At 42.7% G+C, this 20,638-nt stretch overlaps 1 protein-coding gene across 5 annotated transcripts in view; it reads left to right on the top strand.

Moving 5' to 3' along the window:
* itprid2 (ITPR interacting domain containing 2) overlaps positions 1-20,638 on the top strand; it is a 48,383-nt gene that overhangs the window by 5,468 nt on the left and 22,277 nt on the right. The window contains exons 2-5 of one of the 5 annotated variants that reach the window (XM_076264268.1): positions 3,931-4,037; positions 6,340-6,618; positions 18,436-18,475; positions 20,284-20,333. In XM_076264268.1, coding sequence (XP_076120383.1) covers positions 6,426-6,618; positions 18,436-18,475; positions 20,284-20,333 — 283 coding nt within the window. In that variant the 5' untranslated portion in view covers positions 3,931-4,037; positions 6,340-6,425. Of the gene's footprint in view, positions 1-3,930; positions 4,038-4,154; positions 4,176-6,339; positions 6,619-18,435; positions 18,476-19,686; positions 19,904-20,283; positions 20,334-20,377 lie in introns of those variants that run through there. The other 4 variants (XM_076264269.1, XM_076264267.1, XM_076264270.1 and 1 more) reach the window with 4 other exon arrangements.

The following is a 20,638-nucleotide window of genomic DNA, read 5'->3' as shown; positions in this document are numbered from 1 at the left end:
CCAACAGCTCACATTGTTGCTTTGAAGTGAGCATTACGTCAGCTCCGTTACTGTTATGAAACGTTAGCCGTCTGAAAGTTCACCTCTCCAAGGGGCTTTTTAGCTCAGGTCCGTGGACTGGTCCCTGTGGGACTCCAGAGGGGTGTGGCACAGGAAGGTAGCTGCCCTTTTTGCTGGTGCCTAACCCTGTCTGTGCCTCTCCTTACCTCACCTTGTGAAACAATACCACAATGGAGCGGCTAGTGTGTGCTGGAGCGTTACTCCCATGGCTGCTGACAGGCCAGGATGGCAGCAGCCACTCGTGATGCCAGGAACCCGACTACGGTCAGTCAGAGTGGCGGTGCAGTGGGGCAGTTAAAGAGAGCCCAGTATTATATTTCCCCTACAGGGAAGTAGGTGTAGCAGGTGTGGTTTCTGTTGCATGCAAAAGGGGAGTTGGAGATCTTTTAAGCCCTATTTTGAATCTGAGCTCTGATCTAATAGATATCTGGTTGGAAGTTGGAAGTAGATTAGCAAAGGGTTGTTGTTTCTAAGAAATGCCACATGATTCATTTTAGTCTATTGTCTAAATATATTTAATAAATGAAGTTCAAAAGTATTTTGATCCTGTTGGCCAAATTCTGAATCACTACCATCAGTTTTGTATAATAATCAGCTTGCTGAAACCACTTTCTTACTCGGAATGTGAAAATTGAGAGTGTTTGTAGTTTCTCATTGGTGTCTGCATCTGTAAATAATTTATTTCTGGGAAGGCATGGGTGTGAGAGTAATGTCATGTCTGAAAGTTAAGCAGAATTGTTGGGACATTGGCTTTGTCACAATTGATGGTTCCATCCTGGTCCCCATCTGGCAGTGAACATGTGGGAACTGGGACATCCTGGTTCTCGAGATAGGGGTCAAGGCCAGTTTATGTTTGTGTGTGGGGGGGGTACACTAAAGAGCCCTAAAAATAGTTATCCTTTTGAAAAGCGATTTTAGGGCCGCGGGAGGTTTTGTTTCTGTGCTTAATTTGACTCATCCTGAGGTTTATTTGGTCTATTTGGAGATAGTCAAAAGTGGGTGGTACGCTGTGCTGTTCCTCTGTCTGTAGCTTTGACATCCAGGTGTTTGTCATGGACACTGTTGCCAATGTTGCCTCCATTCCTGTGAACTAGAGACAATCCAGGAAAGAAAACAGAAGTGTTGCACAGTGTCACAGTGTGTTCAAAGCTCTTTTTTTTCACTCTATTCTTGTCGAAAGCTTTTACAGTCTATTCTGGGCAAAGAGAGAGAAAGGCCCCCTCTGGTTTCCAATGTCGTTCCTGTTCTGTAATAACATCAACGCTTGAGGCAAGGCTTTAGTTTCCAGGGGTACACCTAATGCTTTGGACACAACACATTTCTGACCTGCTTGACACACCTCCTGTCAGGTGATCAGAAAGAAAAACACTTCTCTTTCTTTTTTTCTGTCTGTCTGTCTCTATCTGTTGTTCTTTCTTTCTTTCTTTTTTTCTTTCTTTCTTTCTTTCTTTCTTTTTTTCTTTCTTTCTTTCTTTCTCTCTCTCTCTCTCTCACCTTCTGTCTTTCTTCACATATTATTTTCCCCTCATGACTTTCCAATCTCTATCACTCTTTGACAGTGATGACCGTGTAGGCTGAAACATGATTAATGCCTCGCTGTTTCCTCTCTGGTCTGCTAGAGAAAAGGCCTGTCCTATTAGAAGGACTCCCTGCTGTGTTGGTTCCTGTACCCACTCTGTATATTTTTGTGCAGTGTTGCGCAATGTTGCCCTGGTGTTCCTGCTCCTCACGAGGCAAACAGCTGGACTGTACTGTGGCCCCACAAGGGGGATGATGTAGGTGGAGGCTGTGTGTGTGTGTGTGTGTTTATATACGTGTGTGTGTGTATACATGTGTGTGTGTGTGTGTGTGTGTGTGGGGGGGGGGGGGGGGGGGCTTAGTTGAATAACATGATATCTGGATGATTATGTCTGCATCCTGAACATCTGCTCCCTGCGTCCGTCTGAAGCACAGGAGAGCTATGGCTTCCTCCATCTGCGCGCGCAGCGAGAGGAGGTGGGAGGGGCAGGGGGGCTAATGCTAGCGACATCGCTCATCCTGAGGCAGCAGCAGCAGGAGTGGTAAAGTGGCGCACGTTTCGTGGAGCAGCCTGACAGTTATTTAGATTAAAACAATACCGCTCTTCATCCATCTCCCTGCAGCCTGTGTCCATTTAAAGCAGGCTGTGTTCTTTTGTGATGGGCCTGTTTACAGTGGTGGCCGGCACTACAGGTCCAATATGGGGCTGTAAGACTGAGGGGGGGGGGGTTCACCCGTGTTTACGACACTAAACAGCAACACTCCTTGTTAAAGGGCGGCCCACCTCAGCTTGTCATGTTCCACTGTGCCACACTTGTGCACAATGACAAAGAAGTTTGTTTACAATCTTTGTCTTCGTGAACGTCAGTAAATGTTTAGTGTGGAGTGGCTTTGTGTCATGGAAAAAAGAAAATGACAGGCAATGTCTGTTTTAGTTGTTTGTTGAGCATCCCCCACAAAGACATCTGTTTGTATGTCAAAAGTTTCCATGCATATTGGTAAAGACCAGAGGTTTGCCCAGAGTGTTTTCCAGAAGATCTAGCTTGTTAGAGATTATAATGGCCACTCTGCTTGGTCTTGCTATGTACCAGTTTTTAATACTCATGGAGTGTGTGCATGCGTGCGTGCGCCTTATTCAGTTTAAATAATCCTCCAGCAACCATCTAAGGTGATGTGGATGTTGATGGTTAAACCCTTGGCCATCTGTATGCTTTCTGCCCAGAATTCCCGCGAGCACTGATGTTCATTGAGGAGTCAGTGTTTCCTCTATGTTGATTTGATAGTGGCGGTCCCCCACGGTTTAATTTTCTTCCCCCACGGTATCAGAAATGGGGCAGACGCACAATAGTCGCAATTGCCTTTGAAAATTCATTGTGCAGACCTGTTGTAGATTCTTCAAATATACAGCTCAATCACAACTGAAAATAATGCCTCATTGTGTGTGAATAGAGGTGAATACATATAACTGTTTGTGTTGCAGCGAAGTGTCAGTTGTCAGTTCCGTGGGACGGGGGGACGGTGGGGGGGGGGGTTCGGACAGGCCTGCCCCCACTGCTTAAAAAAATCCTAGAGGAAACACTGAGGACTCCATTCTAAGATCACGGTGTGAATAATCATTAGACTGTTTCCCGATGACTCACTGGTGTAGCCTGAGAACGAGCCAGATCTGTTCCTATGCAATCTTGTGGTGGCATGCAAGCCTGTGCATCGCTGCGTAACCGCTGTTCTGTGGGAGCTATCTGTTCTCCGTGTGTGTGTGTGTGTGTGTGTGTGTGTGTGTGTGTGTGTGTGTGTGTGTGTGTGTGTGTGTGTGGCGGAGCATGGTGAAACCGCAGAGGGAGGGCAGTGTGCAGGCGTCACGCTTGGATGGACGCATGGCATCCCGCTCGCATTGACTTACTCACCCGCTCAGCCGCGGCCACCCTAGAACCAGACATGGCGATGTTGGTTCTGAGCAAACGCAAGCTTGCGCACACTTATGTTTGACAGCTGTTTTATTTTTCTGTCTTTATTTTCTGTCTCCGCTCTCATGCCACGTCTGGGCCCTCCCCACTCGCTTTGTTGATTTCATTTGTATTTACTAGTCCTCTGGAAGCCCAGTTCCTGCTTACTTATGAAAATGGCTCTCTGAAAATAGGCCTGGCCTAATAATAGCCTCCGCCTGGGCCTCTTGAGAGATCATTCACTTGAATGATAAATCCATCCCACTTGGCCGCCGCGCCGTCCCCCCTGTCCGATTCCCTTTAGAACGGCCAGCGCACGGGGCCCAAAAAACAGGAAATGACTCTGCACCAGCTTGTAATCTTTCGGCTAAACAGACATTTCCTGCTCTACTTGTTTTCTGACTTCTAGCTCCACCATCCATCCCACACTGAGATCCCGCCACACTGTCCGGCTTCCCAGGCGCCCGCTGCTCTCACTGTAGATCCCTTTGTGTTGTGGGCAGGACCAGCACTGAGGTACCGGTCATTTCTTGCTGGGTCATTGCTTTCTATTAGATTTGCTGCCGACGTGCCCTCAGTGATTAGTGCACTTAACTTTAATTGGTTTGTTTGTTGCTTGTTTTCAGTTGCTTGTGTTTTTTTATACTTGCTTAGGTAAGAGGTTATCTAATGTGTTTGTTTTGTATTGTTTATGTGGTGTGCATTGCTTGACTTGTATGCAAGTTACTGTGCATGCTGTTGTTACAGTTGGTTATTGACATTTATACCATGGTCTAGGTTGAAAAGGGTGTCGTTTAAAAAGTGATATACTACACCTATAAAATTATTATGACGTTGCTTGAAAACACCTGAGTTAGTCCGCTCAGCTGTGACTTATCAACATTCCAGAGTGTTGCGATAAACAGCTGAAAAAACAAACAAGTTTTAGCTCTAAAACTCATTTAGTATTAATAATTGATTTCATATTTATTTATTTCGTAAGTGACCATGGTATAAACGGGATAATGCACGACGAGGTGTCCATTATCAGAAATAAATGGACTTCACGTCGGGCGGTTCACGCCTCCGCGTCGTCCATTTATTTCTGATAATGGACACCTCGTCGTGCGTTATGCCTTACGCATCTGAAGGTTTGTCTTCTGTGAGGACTCGAGTGGGACGCGTCATTTTACCAGTAAAGTTGAAAGTTCCAGTTGCCCTTGGGTGTGTGTGGATGGGGGGTTGGGTTGTTAATGTGATAGTTGGCCTATTGTGCTTTGGATACTGCACAATAGTCTAGTTTCGTTGGTAAACAGTGTCATTATAAGAACACCATCTATCGCCCACTACACTATCTGTGTGGCAGACAGGTAAGGGGGATGAGTCTATACAGGACAGGAGTTAATACAGGATGGGAATATCCTCTCCTGCGCCACGTTAATGTTATAATTGGCTAATAAAAGCTGTTATATTAACGATCACCTTGTTGCTCCCAATGGAGGCATGTAACGACCTGTTGCTACCTTGACGTTTCTTCTCTTGTTCTTAAATGTGAACTTTGGAATCCTTGTAGCTACTTCCCCATCTGAGTGGAATCTGGAAACCTATTTCATACATAAACTTCAGGAGAAAGAAATAATGGTGTGAAGACTCACCAATTCCATTTTGCAAAGGGAAAGTAAGGCCAGTTTATTTATATGTTCAGCACATAAGTGAACCCAGGTTGAACAGTCCTCTTCTCCAACAACCACTCGTTGAAGATGAGCCCATGGACCTCATCCTTGTTGCAGTTTTAAAAAGTTTCTTCTCGTTCTTCTTAAGTTAGGAGCCTCACCACGTGCTTACAATAACAAGCCCTGTAAATGTGCGCTTTCCCTCCTGTGCTGCTCGTTTGCCTAATTTGAACGCACCACTGGCTCAACACAGCGCTTATCTCATTGCGTAGTATAGGCTTCCCTCCTGCTTACTTGAATCTGTGAACGTGAAAGTTAGATCTTCCGTGGGAGGAGGACCCAAAACACACGTTTTGATCTCATTTCATTTTTGAGGGCTTTTAAGATCTAATTTATTACTTTACAGTACAATTAATTATCATTACTACAATCTGTCCTGCATACACAAGAGTTTGTCATACTAGGACTGTGCCACTTGATGATGAGCCGCTCATTTACGCCCCTAAATTACTGCAAATATAGACTTGGTTGCTTAGCTGCTTTCTGTTTTTTATTTGGAAAACGGTAAGAAAGGGGCTACGACCGCACAGCCCAGGCTGCTGAATGGCCGCAAGAGTGCAGCAAATAAACGTCAAAAACGATATCTTTAAGCTCATAGTATTCAGACTGGCCTCAACACGTTAACTGCCCACCTGGAATCCTCCCAAACCTACCGATTAGCAACTTTGGCTAGGCCTGTGAGCATTCATTAGACTGGTGGGTCTGGGATGTAAGCTAGTATACAGCCATAAAAAGGCAGCAGAAACACAGTAGCTCAGTGTGTTTTTATAGAGAATTTTTCCGCCACTGTACTCTTCTGTTTTTTTTACAGTTTGTTGGGTGACATACTAAAATTTACCCACATAAGTATTTGATAAATAACACGTTGACTTTACGAGTCAGTTCATAGGATGCACAACTCGCACCAATGGTTCCCTACATGCCTATGTGATGAAACAGAGCACCTCTCTGTAAACTATACATCAATCTCTCTTTGTGTGTGTGTGTGTGTGTGTGTGTGTTTGTGTGTGTGTGTGTGTGTGTGTGTGTGTGTGTGTAGGAATGTTCTGGCCTGTGCTGTCATATGATGCTGAGCCTGTACTCCTATCCCTCTTTACCCTCCCCAGGTGACTTGCCCCCTACTGCAGTAACACACACGCTGTGTGTGTGTGTGACGGTGAGAGAGAGTGAGGGCGGGAGAACGCAGACTGACATGGAGCAGTGCGAGCCCCCGAGCGAGCATGAGCACCCATGGAAGGATGCCACCATGAAGAGGAGGGCCTGGGCAAAGAGCCGAGACTCCTGGCAGGCCCCCGAGTCCCAGGACGACGGCGGCTCCGAAGAGTGCCCGCCAGTGCCCGCTGCCGAGCCCATGGAGGAGAAGCCCTCCGCAGCCAAGGAGCCAGGTAAGTCCCTTTACCCGCACAACACCAACAAAGGCGTTGCTTCCTCCAGGCGGTTTGTCTTTACAGGGTTTTACAATATGGCTACGTAACACTTTCAGGGCAGCATCCGGTATGATATATTTGGAGATCATGGCACCATATGTCCAGACTGTTAGGAGAACACTTGCACACAGTGCATAATCCAGGCTCTAGTTAGATATATTTGGAGAACAGTCCGTAGAACATATCCATTCTCTGGCTTTAACAAAGGTTTGGAGAACACTGCACAGATCTATGCTGAGCTGTGATGAACTACAGAGGCGATCACTCTGACGTGACTACACTGCTCTGCTCAGCTTGAGTTGCTACTGTGCCCAAAAGGTGCTGGAATTTCTAGCAGCTTTCTTGAAGGCTTGTGATGAAATGTACACATCAGATGGTAGATGCTTTATATACAGAATGTTTTAGGTGAGTTGTAGAGGTATGGGTTATATTTGGTGGTCTACTCGTGCACACTGTGTGCTCATATGGGTTCATGCTGGTGACTGATGAGCAAAAGGAAAACATGTGCTCCCCAGGTGTTTGGAGTGGCAAACCTCAAACTGACTAAAGCCTCTTCCCCAAATCGGAGGCTTGCTGTAAAATGTGTACGTGGTAGGAGGGCTGTGGTTTTTCTTTGGGGGGGGGGGGGGGGAGTGGTGAGGAAGGAGAAAAAAAATAGTGGTGATAATTGTTTGGGATAATTAACTCCAGGGAGTTAAAAGTGGTGAGATGGCTTCTGGTTTGGGACATGTAGGAACAAGACGTGCGAATGAGAGTCTCCTGAGAACTTTGTCATAACTACCTTAAAACTCCTTACTACACGAACGTACATGTAAGAAATCGTTTCATTCGTTTATTTTTTGTTGTTGCTGGAACATGCCAAAGGAAGATACTGAGCCGAAAAAGCCCAACCTAAGACCAAGTGGCAAGGTAGCTAACATGGCGAATGCTGCTAAGGCTAATGACCTGGCTATGTTGGCGACAGAAATGGAAAAACAACGCGAACATCTGAAAGAGGACATGGCAGGTTTGATTAAAACGTCTCTGGCGCCAATCCAAGCATCCATAGTAAACTTCCACGAAATGGTGAACACATTGGGAAGGAGAGTCACCGCGGTGGAGACTTCAACAGGCGAAAACTTTGACGCCCTGTTCAAGGCAGAGAAAGCATCACGGAATTGCAAGCTCTGAATGCTACGCTGGTTGATCGCGTTGATGACCTTGAAAACCGGTCTAGAAGAGTAAATCTTAGTATTATAAATGTGCCAGAGGATAGTGAAACAGGGGACGACATGGCTACATTTGTTTCCACACTTTTGAAAGACACCACGGAGAACCTATTCTCTACACCGCCTGAACTGGACCGCGCACATCGGGCTCTGGTAAAGAAACCTAAAAAGGGTCAGTCACCCAGACCCATAATCGTCGCCTTCCACAGATATCAAGACCAAAAGCGAGTAATGCGTTGGTCAAGGCAGAAAGACGCAATATACGAGGGTAATACACTGAGGTTTTACCCTGACCTTAGCTAATCTCTCCAAGAAGCGTGCAGCCTTCAAGAACGTCAAAGCGGCTCTCTATCGGAAGGGAGTTCAATTCAGGGAGTTCTACCCTGCGCGTTTACGCGTGACCCATGGAGGGGAAACTTTTATTTTTGAAACACCAGCGGATGCCGAGATCTTCTACTCTCAAAAAGTCCTCTATCGAACAGGAGGACTAACGCATAGGGCTGTAACGATACACCAACCTCACGATTCGGTTTGTATCACGATTTTGGACCCACGGTTCGATATGAATCTCGATTTTTTTATTTATTTATTTTTTTTGGGGGGGGTAGACATTTTATTAAATAACATTTTAATAGCCTCCCTTAGAACACCAGAGGATTACAATATAATATATCTATTATTTTATATCCTGATATACAAATATTTTTCTCAATGACTGATATTTATGACCACACACTTTATGCAGATTAGCCTATAGCCTAGGCCTACTATTTTTTTATTACAACTCTACCTCTTTAATTCAGCTGTCTGGTTGAAGCCTGGAAATATTGTAAACAAAGTAGCATAGTTGGCTAGCTTAGCCTATCATAGTCTACTGATTGGACTGTTCAGTTTCCCCATCTGTGTTTGTTTTCCTTGGGACAGGGCCTTTTGGGAAACGTTGGTATTGAGATGATCAGTCAACTTCAATGCAAGAGTTTTAAACAAATATGTGCAGCATGCTAATGATGCTAAGCGGATTTAATAGTAATTTAGCTAGTCGTCTTCTATGCGTCATTGCTTTCACGATTGTGAATGTTTTATTTAAGTCGCGCGTGTTCATTGAGCAGGAAAGGGAGGGAGAGTGAGAGGGAGGGAGCGCGAGAGAGAGCGGGGCAAGGAGAGGGGTTTACAGTACTTTGAATCCTTATTAAATTGATGAAGAGAACTTGGTGACTTGTACTTCTATACTGTTTGGTAAAGTTGCACACATAGTATACAATGAAAGCAAGGAGAGGTATGAAATTATTATTTATTTATTTGTTTGTTTTTGGACAACGTAGGCTACCGATAAGTAAAGCGGGAGATGTGGGTTGCTTTTGCGGCCGCATAAGCTGCAAAGCACTGCGTGAAACACTAGAAAGGGTGTGTCGAGATTCTGCCTTTTCACACCGCGACACAGTATCGTGGATATGAATGTCACATCCATTCACCAACACCGGGTAAAGTAAGCTAATGGCTACATCTGAGACGAACTAGCACTAAGTAGCCTACTGCGGGGCTAGGCTCCACTTATGGTATGCCGTGAACTGTTAAGGCATGTTTCAGTTTGTTATTTTAATTTTATTATTATGTATTTTTAGTTTTGTTCTTGTTCATAAGTACTTTGAATGTATACATGGATTTCTATGGAACGTCACGAAAACATGCGTGCGCAACCAAGAGGCAGAAAGCACCATAGAACAGCATAGAGCAATGCAAAAGAGCAAAAGAATAAAATGAGTTTTTGTGCTGAAAACTGCACCAATTCGAAATCAAGATAGTTAGAGAATGTTAAATATGTTCAATATCCCTAACGGAATGCATGTCTTCGCCAAAAATGACAAAATACGATGTTATATTAATAATACAAATGAACGTCAAACTTTGAAATATAGTCTGAAATGAGATGTTATTATCATTGAGACAACAGGGGTATACAAAAAAATCCGATTGTAGCTTACAGCAGCCGACTATTTAGGTTAAGTTTATAACGTTGTGGACGGCCACCAAGCGACTTCTGCCTCAAGGCTGCGCGCGCATCTAGTTTTGTTGGTAAACGGGAAACCCGTGTATAGGAGTTTTCTTCACTATTATGTTAACTCAGGGGCTCTCTAGAGAGTATTGTTTTTGATAGCGAGTTTTTGGAAGCGTTTAGAAAAGGGACGAATCCTGCGTGCTGCTAATTTAGCAGAGATAGGAGGGGTTGGGTTTATTGGGGATAATGGGGTAGGCTGGATTTTACATTCTAGTTCTGTTTGTCATTGTCAACTTGTTGGATTTCACTGTGTATTATTACTGACTTTAATGGTGTTAGATCAAGGCATGACACACGTTTTGTATGTAAAAGGTCTGCTTTATTGTCAATTTCTTCACATGTCAAGACATACAAAGAGATCGAAATTACGTTTCCTACTATCCCACGGTGGAGACAAGACATATTTTACCAATTAGGTCCACAGACAAACATAACATTCAAGTAAACAATATAAAAAGTAAAAATAAGAAGGCACATACAATGAAGAAATAAGAGCAGCAAAATTGGGTTGAAATTGTGCAATTGTGCATACAGTAGACAGTCAATATAATAGTGCAAAAGTCAGGCCAATAAATGGATGAGGTAGTTCTGTTTGACCTTAGTATGCAAGTGGCATAGTGGTGCAAGTTATGTAAGAGCAGCAGAAGTGTGTTCAGAAGTGTTTTCAGGACAACAACAACAAGTTGCAAAGTGTGCAAGTGTACAAGTGGAGTAGTGCAAGTGGAGTAGTGCAAGGCAGCCATTTTGGGTCCAAAAGTCCAGGATGTTATGTAGCTGAGGGTGGAGGGGGGAGAGAGTTCAGCATCCTAACAGCCTGGGGTGTATTCCAGAAAGCAGGTTTACTGGCTTAACTGGGTATGTTAACCCAGAGTTAGCGGTAAACCTGGGATTTCAGTTCCAGAAAGCTCAAAAATGATCAGGCTATGTAAGTAACTATGATAACATAGGCTCTGAACTGAACTGGGTATGTAAACCCAGAGTAAACGGTAAACCTGGGATTTCAGTTCCAGAAAGCTCAAAAATGATCAGGCTATGTAAGTAACTATGGTAACATAGGCTCTGAACTTAACCTGGTAGGGGGTAGGTTTTGTTCAGGTTATGTTCAATTATGTTCGGTTATTTCAGTGCATGTTCAATCAGGCCGCTATTTTTACACTTGTCACACAATGGCGTTTCATTTTGACGAAGGTCCGATTGACAAAGAAGCACAAAATCATGTAATATTCATCCGTGCAATTCACCGTGAGAGGGTGATAAGACCACGACATCACATGATAGGACTAGCCTATCCATTCTTTTCCAAACAAGTTTTTCAGCTGAATCCTAAATATAACCTACTTAAAAAGCATTCTCCATCCCTACATTACGCATGGTGGATTAGAATAGAATAAAATAAATCTTTAATGTAGGCTAGCTAGCCTTGGCTACACCATAGTGGACATTTGTGTTTGGCTCACCAGACAGATGGACAAACAACATCTCAGACACATTGAAGATATAATTAAAACAAGTACAGTACAAAAAAGGGGAAACAGCCTATAGAAAATTAATAAATAAGTTTAAATAGCTGTACAGCTCAGCCAGGTATGCATGTTGTCACTAAGTTTGGTTAAGAATGCTGATGGCATTTGGGATAAAATATTTTTTTAATAGGCTACACACGCTCTCCGACTGGGAGTTTTTGTAGTGTTGGAGACGCAGAGCATATCGGCAAGCTGTCGGTTGGTGCGTAAAGTTTGCCTTGCGCTAAAGCAGTTCCTGCGCAACTTCATTCGTTTCCTGGACACAAACCCACGATGATCATTAAAGTGTAGTTTCACCAACTGGCAGGTCAGCATCACTTATTAAATTTTCCAAATGTGCACCGAAATGTGTCCAATAGGCTACCCATGCCTTCCGACATTCACCCTTCCGATGATTGAGCGCAAAAGTTTAACTTGGCCCACAGCTGCAGAACCCGCGTTAAAATAGAAAATTGCATTTGGGATTCTCAAAGAATTCTATGGCCCACTCAATCTGTGACAAGGTAGGCTAGTTTAAGAAAGCATCATTGAAAGCAGTCAATACAATACGTGATGTCCAGTGAACTATTTCATTGTGCTTTTGACATTAAATAGGCTATCTTAAACATACACATTTACACGGTCAGTTAGGCTATTCTCTGCCAAGCAAGGTCTCGGACGCAGGCGCTTAAGTATTGCTTTTTTTTATTATTATTACAGTTCTCTCCTCCTCGTAAGCCTCGACTACTCCGCCTCTGAAAAATACGGTGCTCTTCCTTTCGCCGGTTTCAATCATGGTTTCGACTCTCAATAGATGATGTCTTTATAAGTTCGCCGTGAACGCGCACAACTCTAGGTTATCTAACACAGGGTTGATTGAACTAACTGGTAACCGGTGTTTTGGAACCGACAGCTCGGGTTTAGTCGCCACAGGTTCAGACAACCCAGAGGTTAAGTTTTATCTCAGTGTTTGTTAAACCTCCTTTCTGGAATACCCCTCTGGTGTATGAAGCTGTTGGTGAGTCTGGTGGTGCGGGGGCGCAGGCTTCTGTACCTTTTCCCAGAGGGCAGTAGATCAAACAAATTGTCAGCGGGGTGACTTGCATCACTCACAATTGTGGTCGGCTTGCGGGTGAGGTGGGAGGTGTAAATGTCCTTACGTATTTACGATACATGATACATTAAAAGATCATTGATGTCCTATTTTTTTTTTAATTAAGGCATTAAGACAAAAGGCAAAAGATGTTTTTTATTCCTCCCATTAGTCAATTTCAGCATGGGTGTCTTAACTTTTGCACAGCACTGTATAAACTATAAGACTTCTCTTTCATGTCATTACACTGTATTGGTGCTGTGCAAGTCGAATTTAGTGCCTGTCACTTTAATGCCGTGACGGCCCGTGAGGCTTGCTTGATTCTCACGGTTTTAAGCTAACTTAGTAGCGTTGTTGTGCATGGCGCATAAGAATATGTGGATGAAATGAATTATGTTTTCCATGTCATTTGGTAAAATAAATGCTCAAAAACTCGAAGAAAATCTATCTTGGATTATAGGAGATAAGTGTCTTGTATCATTTCTATAATTTTGGTGAGCTCTACAGGAATTACAAACTATCTCCAGATGTAAATGGTTGCGTATCCTATTACTCAAATTCAATTAAACCCACCAATAGGCTAGCTAGACCTTAGTTTCACAGCCTAGGTATGTTAGCAACACAGGGCTTGAAAGCATTGCCTGTATCACAAACAAAAACGAAACACTGCGTGGAATTTATCTGGGAATAGGCTAGCCTACTGAAGGTAGGGGCGAGCTATCTCGCTGGCGTGTTTAATTTAAACTTAAACATAAACACAAACAAGCATGATCTCCATGATGTTGGCGGGTCAACCGTCAGGTTTACGTTGTGGAACGTTAAAGGTCTTAATGGCCCTGTTAAAAGAGGTAAAATACTCTCTCACATAAAAAATCTGAAAACTAATATTGCATTTCTCCAAGAAACGCACTTACGTAATGCAGATCAACTACGCTTAAAGAGACATTGGGTGGTGCAAATATTTCATTCTAGCTTTAACACCAATGCAAGAGGTACAGCAATAATAATACATAAAAGAATTCAGTTCACTTCATCTAGCTATATATCTGATCCACAAGGCCGTTATGTTATAGTATCTGGGCAACTCTTTCATATACCTGTATTACTGGTGAATATATATATATATATATGCTCCTAATTGGGATGATGCTGGATTTGTGCAAAGGGTTGTTTGTCAGCTACCAGACCTTAACACCCAGCTGTTGATTTTAGGGGGAGATTTTAACTGTGTTATGGATCCAAACTTGGACAGGTCCAAACCTAAAGTGCAAACTCTCTCTAAAATGGCTTGTAAGTTTTCAGAATTTTTCAGCCATTTTTCAGCCACGTGTGGATCCTTGGCGCTATTTTAATCCTCAGAGTAAACTGTTTTAATTTTTTTCTAACGTGCATCACACATATTCCAGAATAGATTATTTTGATAAGAAACTTTTGAATTCAGTGGAGAAGGTTGAGTATTCTGCTATTGTAGAATCAGATCATGCCCCCATACTAATGGATCTTCATTTTCAACAAAACTACAGTAGTCGTCCACAGTGGCGATTTAACACCACATTACTGTCAGATAACACATTCTGCACTTCAATAGGTATAGCCATCAATACTTTTTTGGAAACTAACAAAATGGATTCTGTATCCCCATCACTGCTATGGGAGACACTTAAAGCCTATCTTAGGGGAGAAATAATAGCTTATTCTTCTCATCGTAATAGGGAAAGAAAGAAACAAAAACAGCAGCTAATGGATGCCATATCTGATTTAGATAGTAAATATTCCTCCTCTCCAAGTCCATCTCTTTATAAAGAGAGAATATAATTACAAACTCAGTTTAACTTAATTTCTACTTCTGAAACGGAACGACTTATTATGAGATCGCGTGGATTGCATTATGAACATGGAGAAAAATCAGGGGTCTTTTGGCACATCAACTTAAATCTAGGTCAGCAGCACAGATTATATCAAAAATTGAAGATGAAACTGGTGGAATCACAACAGACCCCCTAAAAATAAATGCTACTTTTAAGGACTTCTATTTTGATTTATATAACTCACAATCACTGAAAGACACATCACTGTTTCAGACTTTTTTAAAAACCTTTTAAAGTCCCCACACTATCTACTAACCACAAGGAGTATCTAGATCAACCGATGGCACTTGCAAAGCCATGCAAAATGGAAAATCCCCAGGGCCAGATGGCTTTCCAATTGACTTCTATAAAAAATTATCTGATCGGCTAACCCCCCTACTATTAGATATGTTTATTGATGCATTGTCACAGGGCAAATTGCCTGACTCCCTTAATGAAGCATCCATAAATCTTCTGTTAAAGCCGGGTAGGGATGCTTCAAAATGTGGATCATACCGACCAGTATCACTTTTAAACACTGATATTAAAATACTGCCCAAATTATTGGCTACATGTTTGGAAACACCATTACCACATATAATATCAACTGACCAGACAGGTTTCATCAAAGGGCGGCATTTATTTTCCAACATTAGACGGCTTATGAATGTGTTGTATAGTCCCTCATCTGATGATTCCCCAGAAGTTGTGGTTTCATTAGATGCGGAGAAGGCTTTCGACCGCGTTGAATGGGATTTTCTTTTTTTTGTTTTAAAGAAATGTAAAGAAATGTTTTGGTAAAACATTTACCAACTGGATCCAACTGCTTTATTCCTCCCCTAAAGCCTCAGTTATTACAAATCAAATGCGCTCCCAATGTTTCTCTCTGTCTAGAGGTACCAGACAGGGTTGCCCATTGAGCCCTTTATTATTCACATTAGCAATAGAACCATTAGCTCTGGGGCCGTATTCACAAAGAATTTTAAGGCTAAAAGTAGCTCCTAACTGGCGAATTTAGGAGCAACTCCTAAAAATAATGGGCGTGTCACTCCTAACTTTAGGACTCCTAATTTTTTTCACTAAAAGTAATCCACAAAGCATTTTAGACCTAAAAGTAGCACCTAAGTCTGGGACCGCTTAAAAGACGTCAAGAGGACTCCTAACTCACTAAGACCTATTCACAAACCGCTTTTTGCGGCATTTCACGTTGCGATTTTTTTAAATGCGTATGCGGCAACAAGAGCTTCCAACCGCGAGGGAACAATTCTGCATTGTAGGCATAAAAGGGATGCAATAACGCCACCAACAACAACCAAAACGACTCATTGTCAACATGTAAATTAAATGTAACGTTTCACTGTGAATCAAATTAAAATGTTCTCCTCTTTGCAAACGTAGGCATATGGTGACAGATTAATTTAATAATGTTGCAATGATACTGCATCAATCCGTAGGCCTATGTTAAGATAAAAGGCTTTGTGAATATGGACCTTGGTCCTCAAATCAACACCCTCAATACATGGTATAAGTAGATGGGGACTGGAAATGAAGTTATCATTATATGCAGATGATATGTTGCTTTACATATCAGATCCAATGAAAAGTATCAATACAATTATTTCAGTGTTACATACTTTTGGTCAGATCTCGGGCTATAAACTTATCAAAAAGTGAATGTTTACCTATAAACAAATTAGCTATGCAAATCCCAGATCATGCTCTGCCATTTCATATTTCTAGATCAGGATTCAAATATTTGGGTATTAACATAACCCCTGCATTTAAAAACCTCTTTGATGGAAATTTTGCCCCACTCGTGTCTAAACTTAAATCAGACTTACAAAAATGGGACATTTTGCATCTGACTTTAGCAGGCAGAGTGAATTGTGTTAAAATGAACGTGAACGTGAAGAAAGATTTTATTTCTGTTTCAATGTATTCCTATCTTCTTATCCAAATCATTTTTCTGTAAGCTTGACAAAATAATATCTAAATTTATATGGAGTGGTCAGAACCCTAGAATTAGTAAAGATTTCTTACAATGTCCAAGAGCTGGAGGCGGGTTGGCTCTGCCAAATTTTAGAAGCTACTACTGGGCAGCAAATGTCCACAAAATAGCGTACTGGATTCAATCTCCAGGTATAGACTGGTGTGAAATGGAGGGCATGTCATGCATATCATCATCTCTCCTTGCCCTGGTTTCGTCTAATCTTCCTATGAAGATATCACATTTTACATCCAACCCCGTGTTAATATCTACTCTCAAAATATGGTCTCAGTTTAGGAGGCAGAACAACCTGAGGGAAACTTTTCTGACTTATACTCCGCTGTGTAACAATCACAACTTCTTACCCGCCAAATGGGATCACACCTTTGTAGCATGGTATAGAAAAGGGATCATGAGGTTCAGTGATCTATATGTGGATGGAACCTTCTCTAGTTTCAATGATTTACGTTCCAAATATGACCTCCAACAAAATGACCTGTTTTCAAACGCGTCAAATGCTATTTTCAAATGCGTCAATTTGCTAAGATCCATAGCCCGCAGTTTCCTAGCCTTCCTAATGAGTCACTAGTAGATTCAGTTTTGAAAGTTCCTTTTTTGGTTGAGGGGTTTTACTGCACACTCTTACACAATGATCATGTCAATGGAAAATGCCAAGCTGGTCAGGATCAAACTTAAATGGGAGAAAGAACTTGCCACTGAAATCTCTGAAGATACTTGGACTGAAGCTCTGAAAAGAGTGAACAATAGTACTTCTTGTGCAAGGCTTAGTCTAATCCAGTTTAAGGTGGTTCACCGCTTGCATTGGAGTAGAGCGAAGACTTCTTCATTTTATCCAAATGTTGATAGTTGTGTCAGGTGTCATGTTAATGTGGCAGATTTGACACACGTTTTGGTCGTGCCATTTGTTAACAGGGTACTGGTCTGAAATATTTGATGTGCTGTCTTAAGTCCTTGGAGTCACTTTACAACCTTGTGCAATGATAGCATTATTTGGTGTAGGAAATGAGGAAACAAGCATGACCAAGATACAACTCAACATCATAGCATTTGTTTCTTTGCTGGCACGAAGGCAAATTCTGCTTCATTGGAAATCTAATATACCACCCACAGCAGCACAATGGTTGAAAGATGTAATGCTATTCTTACATTTGGAGAAGATAAAATTTGCGATAAGATGGTCAGACAAATTTCAGTCAGTCTGGGAACCTCTTTTGACATACTTTGGTAGTCTTCAAGAGCTTCCCAACACATTGATGGACTAAATACTGTAAGAATTCAGAGATAGAGTTTAAGGCATAATTTAATAGGTCATACAGAGCTTTGAAGTCATGTTGTCCCTAATTGAAACCCTATTCATGTATCTGTGTTTTAATTTTACTTAGGTGTGTCTATTCATAGACATTTGTAACTAAACATTTCCTTTTCCTTTATTATTTTATTATTTTCATTGTTGTTGTGTTGGTCCAGTCGGGGTGGGTGGGTGGGGGCTGTTTTGTGTGTATAAAGTCATTGTAAATACTCATGGTTTTTCAATAAAAAAATTATATTAAAAAAAAAAAGTGGTGAGATGATTCAGTATATGCCTGCCACTCTCTTAACGCATACACCATTGGGCTTGAATTTGACCTGACAGTTTAACACACACACACACACACACCAAGCAGGAGGTTAAAAAGAACACACGGAGGGTTATCCGTTTTACAGCACTCTGCTGAGCCCCAGCAAAAATTCTTCTGTGTAAGCACAGACTGATGAAGTGCAGAAGGGAATAGCTTTGAGATTACAGTGGCTTTGGCTTTTCGACCGCTTTCTTGAAACAGCTCCACGCAAGCCGCCATAAAATGATTAAGATTCAATAAACAACCTTTACTGCTCGCTTTCTTCTCACCAGAGTACGAGTTCAGATTGCACAGTGGTAGCACCCACTTTTACTTGGCAGGACCAACGTTGTTGCCAATAAAAAGACCTCTGCATTGCTCATGATCATACGATAGTCCATGTTGTGGTGATTTCATTTTAACATTCCATTTTTTCCTTCACTGTTATTATTTTTTTTTTTAGGTCGGAACAACAAAATAGCAAGCTGGCTTGAAGACTGCAGGTAGGGTGGTGCACCATTATGCAACTCCATACATTCGCATGCAAATGAAGAGAACAATGTTGATGGTCTCACTTGCATACTAAGCAGGCAGACGGGTTCAGTGCACAGTGAGAACATCAGCGATTCTCTAAAGCCTTTGGCGAGGAGAACTCTATCTTTCTCTCTCTCTCACTCTCTCTCTCCCTTTCATTCTCACTTTCTGTCTCTCTTTGTCTGGTTGTCTCTCTCTCTGTCTCTTCTTCTCTACATCTATCTCTCATTTCCTCTCTCCATCTCTCTCCCTCCCTCCCTTTCCTCTCTGGCTCTTTTTCTTTCTTTCTTTCTCTCTCTCTCTCTCTCTTCCTCCCCATCTCTCTCTCCCCCCGACTCTCATTTACATTCAGAGCTCGCCTCTGGCACTGTAAATTTCGTGTTTCACTGTGAATACAGGCATACGGTAAAACATGTTTGGGAAACCCACATTATCAGCAGTCTTCCTTAACACTGGGCCAAGTGTGTATTGAAGCCTGAAAGGTGCCTGTATGTCTTCTTCCTGTTCGACTCCTTGATATGCTAGTTGTTGTTGTTGCGTTGTTTTTCATTCACGGCGGGACAAGGTGTGATTTAGTGACACTCTCCTGGCTCAGTCGAGTGGCCGATGAATGCTTCCCGCCGCAGAACAGCGTAGCTTGGAGACCACTGTTATGCTTTCCTTTGGAGATGGCCACGAGCATTCTGGCCCTCTTTGCTGTCGGCTTATGTCTACTCTTCGCCTGCATGTTTTACGTCAACGCGAAAAGTTCTAAAAAGCAGTCGATTCTGTCACTCGACATTTTTCTTGGACACTTCTATTTCTGAGCTTGCTCTTCCATTGGATTATTAATGGGTTCTCTCTTGGATGCTCAGGCTGGCTCCTTAGCACGGTTAATGTAGCTAGTGAAGGTCAGGAGGAGTTTAGCAAACAAGATCTCACACATCCTGGTTCTTGGCTTCCAGGACTTCCAAACTGGACCAGGTCTGTCTGTTTAGTCAAATATCTCACCGTTTCAAAAATCCCCCACCTGGGCCACAACAGCTCAACAGGAGAGAACGGACTGGTTTTTGGCCGTCCTTCACCCCCGTCAGCTAACTTCATTTACGCCTTGAGTTTGGAAGCAGGTCGGAGGAGTGTGCATAGGCTTTCCTACACCCCTACAGTCATTTTGCTGCTTTTTCGTCTTTTTTAAAAAACAATTTTTTTTTTTTTATTAGCCAGGCTTTTGGTCGATAGTTGTGTGTCCATGTTGGGATTGGGTAATGTCTGTGTAACGTGTCACTCTGCCCCGTCGAGTTATTTTTAGCCTCAAAAGACTGTTTCATGGGTTGCTGTTTTTTTCACACGTTTCCAGACGCTGAAGAGTTAGAATCTGACTTCATGAAAGTGACGGGAGAGTATGAACGTGGCGGATTGTAAGTTTACTTGGGCCACTATGCAGGACAGCTGTCTAACGGTGTTTGCGCAGTGGAGTCGTTTAGGATTATATAGAATGTGTACTATGTGTATTTCTGAGAGGGAAAGCCAAGTTAAGGAGTGTGTGTGTGTGTGTGTGTGTGTGTCAGTCTGAGTGACAGTGCTAGTTGTGATGGTACAGTTGATATGGAGTGGCGCCGATAGTACCTGATGGGTGTGTGGTGTCGTTAAAAGTGTGGGCTGTGTAATGAAACCGGAGTAAATTATGGTGCTTGTCTTGGTATGACATGTTGGCTGTTGGGGTGTGTGTGTGTGTGTGTGTGTGTGTGTGTGTGTGTTGGTGTACTGGGAGGTTGACATATCTCTATTGTGTCTGCAGGACTCCTTTAGGGGCTTCTCTGGATGAGCAGGGTGGTACACCAACCAAGGGTGAGTTACACTAAGCAAACTGTGTGTGTGTGTGTGTGTGTGTGTGTGTGTGTGTGTGTCCTGGTGAATGGTGTCGGAACTTGTTCCTCCTCGCTTTCACAACCGGTGCTACGTCTGTTGGGTACGTCGTAACGCCGGGAGGATTACTCAACAGTAGGATCTGCCTGTCAAGTGACTCTATCAACCCACCACACCTCGTGAACTTTGGAGTGAACACAGCAAGTGCACTCACTCACTCACATCCCACACACTCTCAGCACAGCACAGCACAGCACTGCTATGGGGCAAGGGATCCTCTGGCGGCA

Source organism: Alosa pseudoharengus, unplaced genomic scaffold (genome assembly GCF_046254945.1).
Source record: "Alosa pseudoharengus isolate Yale_2024_CS ecotype anadromous, Long Island Sound unplaced genomic scaffold, YU_APseudo_1.1 YU_APseudo_1.1_scf_3, whole genome shotgun sequence".
NCBI lineage: Eukaryota > Metazoa > Chordata > Actinopteri > Clupeiformes > Clupeidae > Alosa > Alosa pseudoharengus.
Note: the sequence above shows the minus strand (reverse complement) of the source record. Positions and strands in the feature narration are given on the sequence as shown.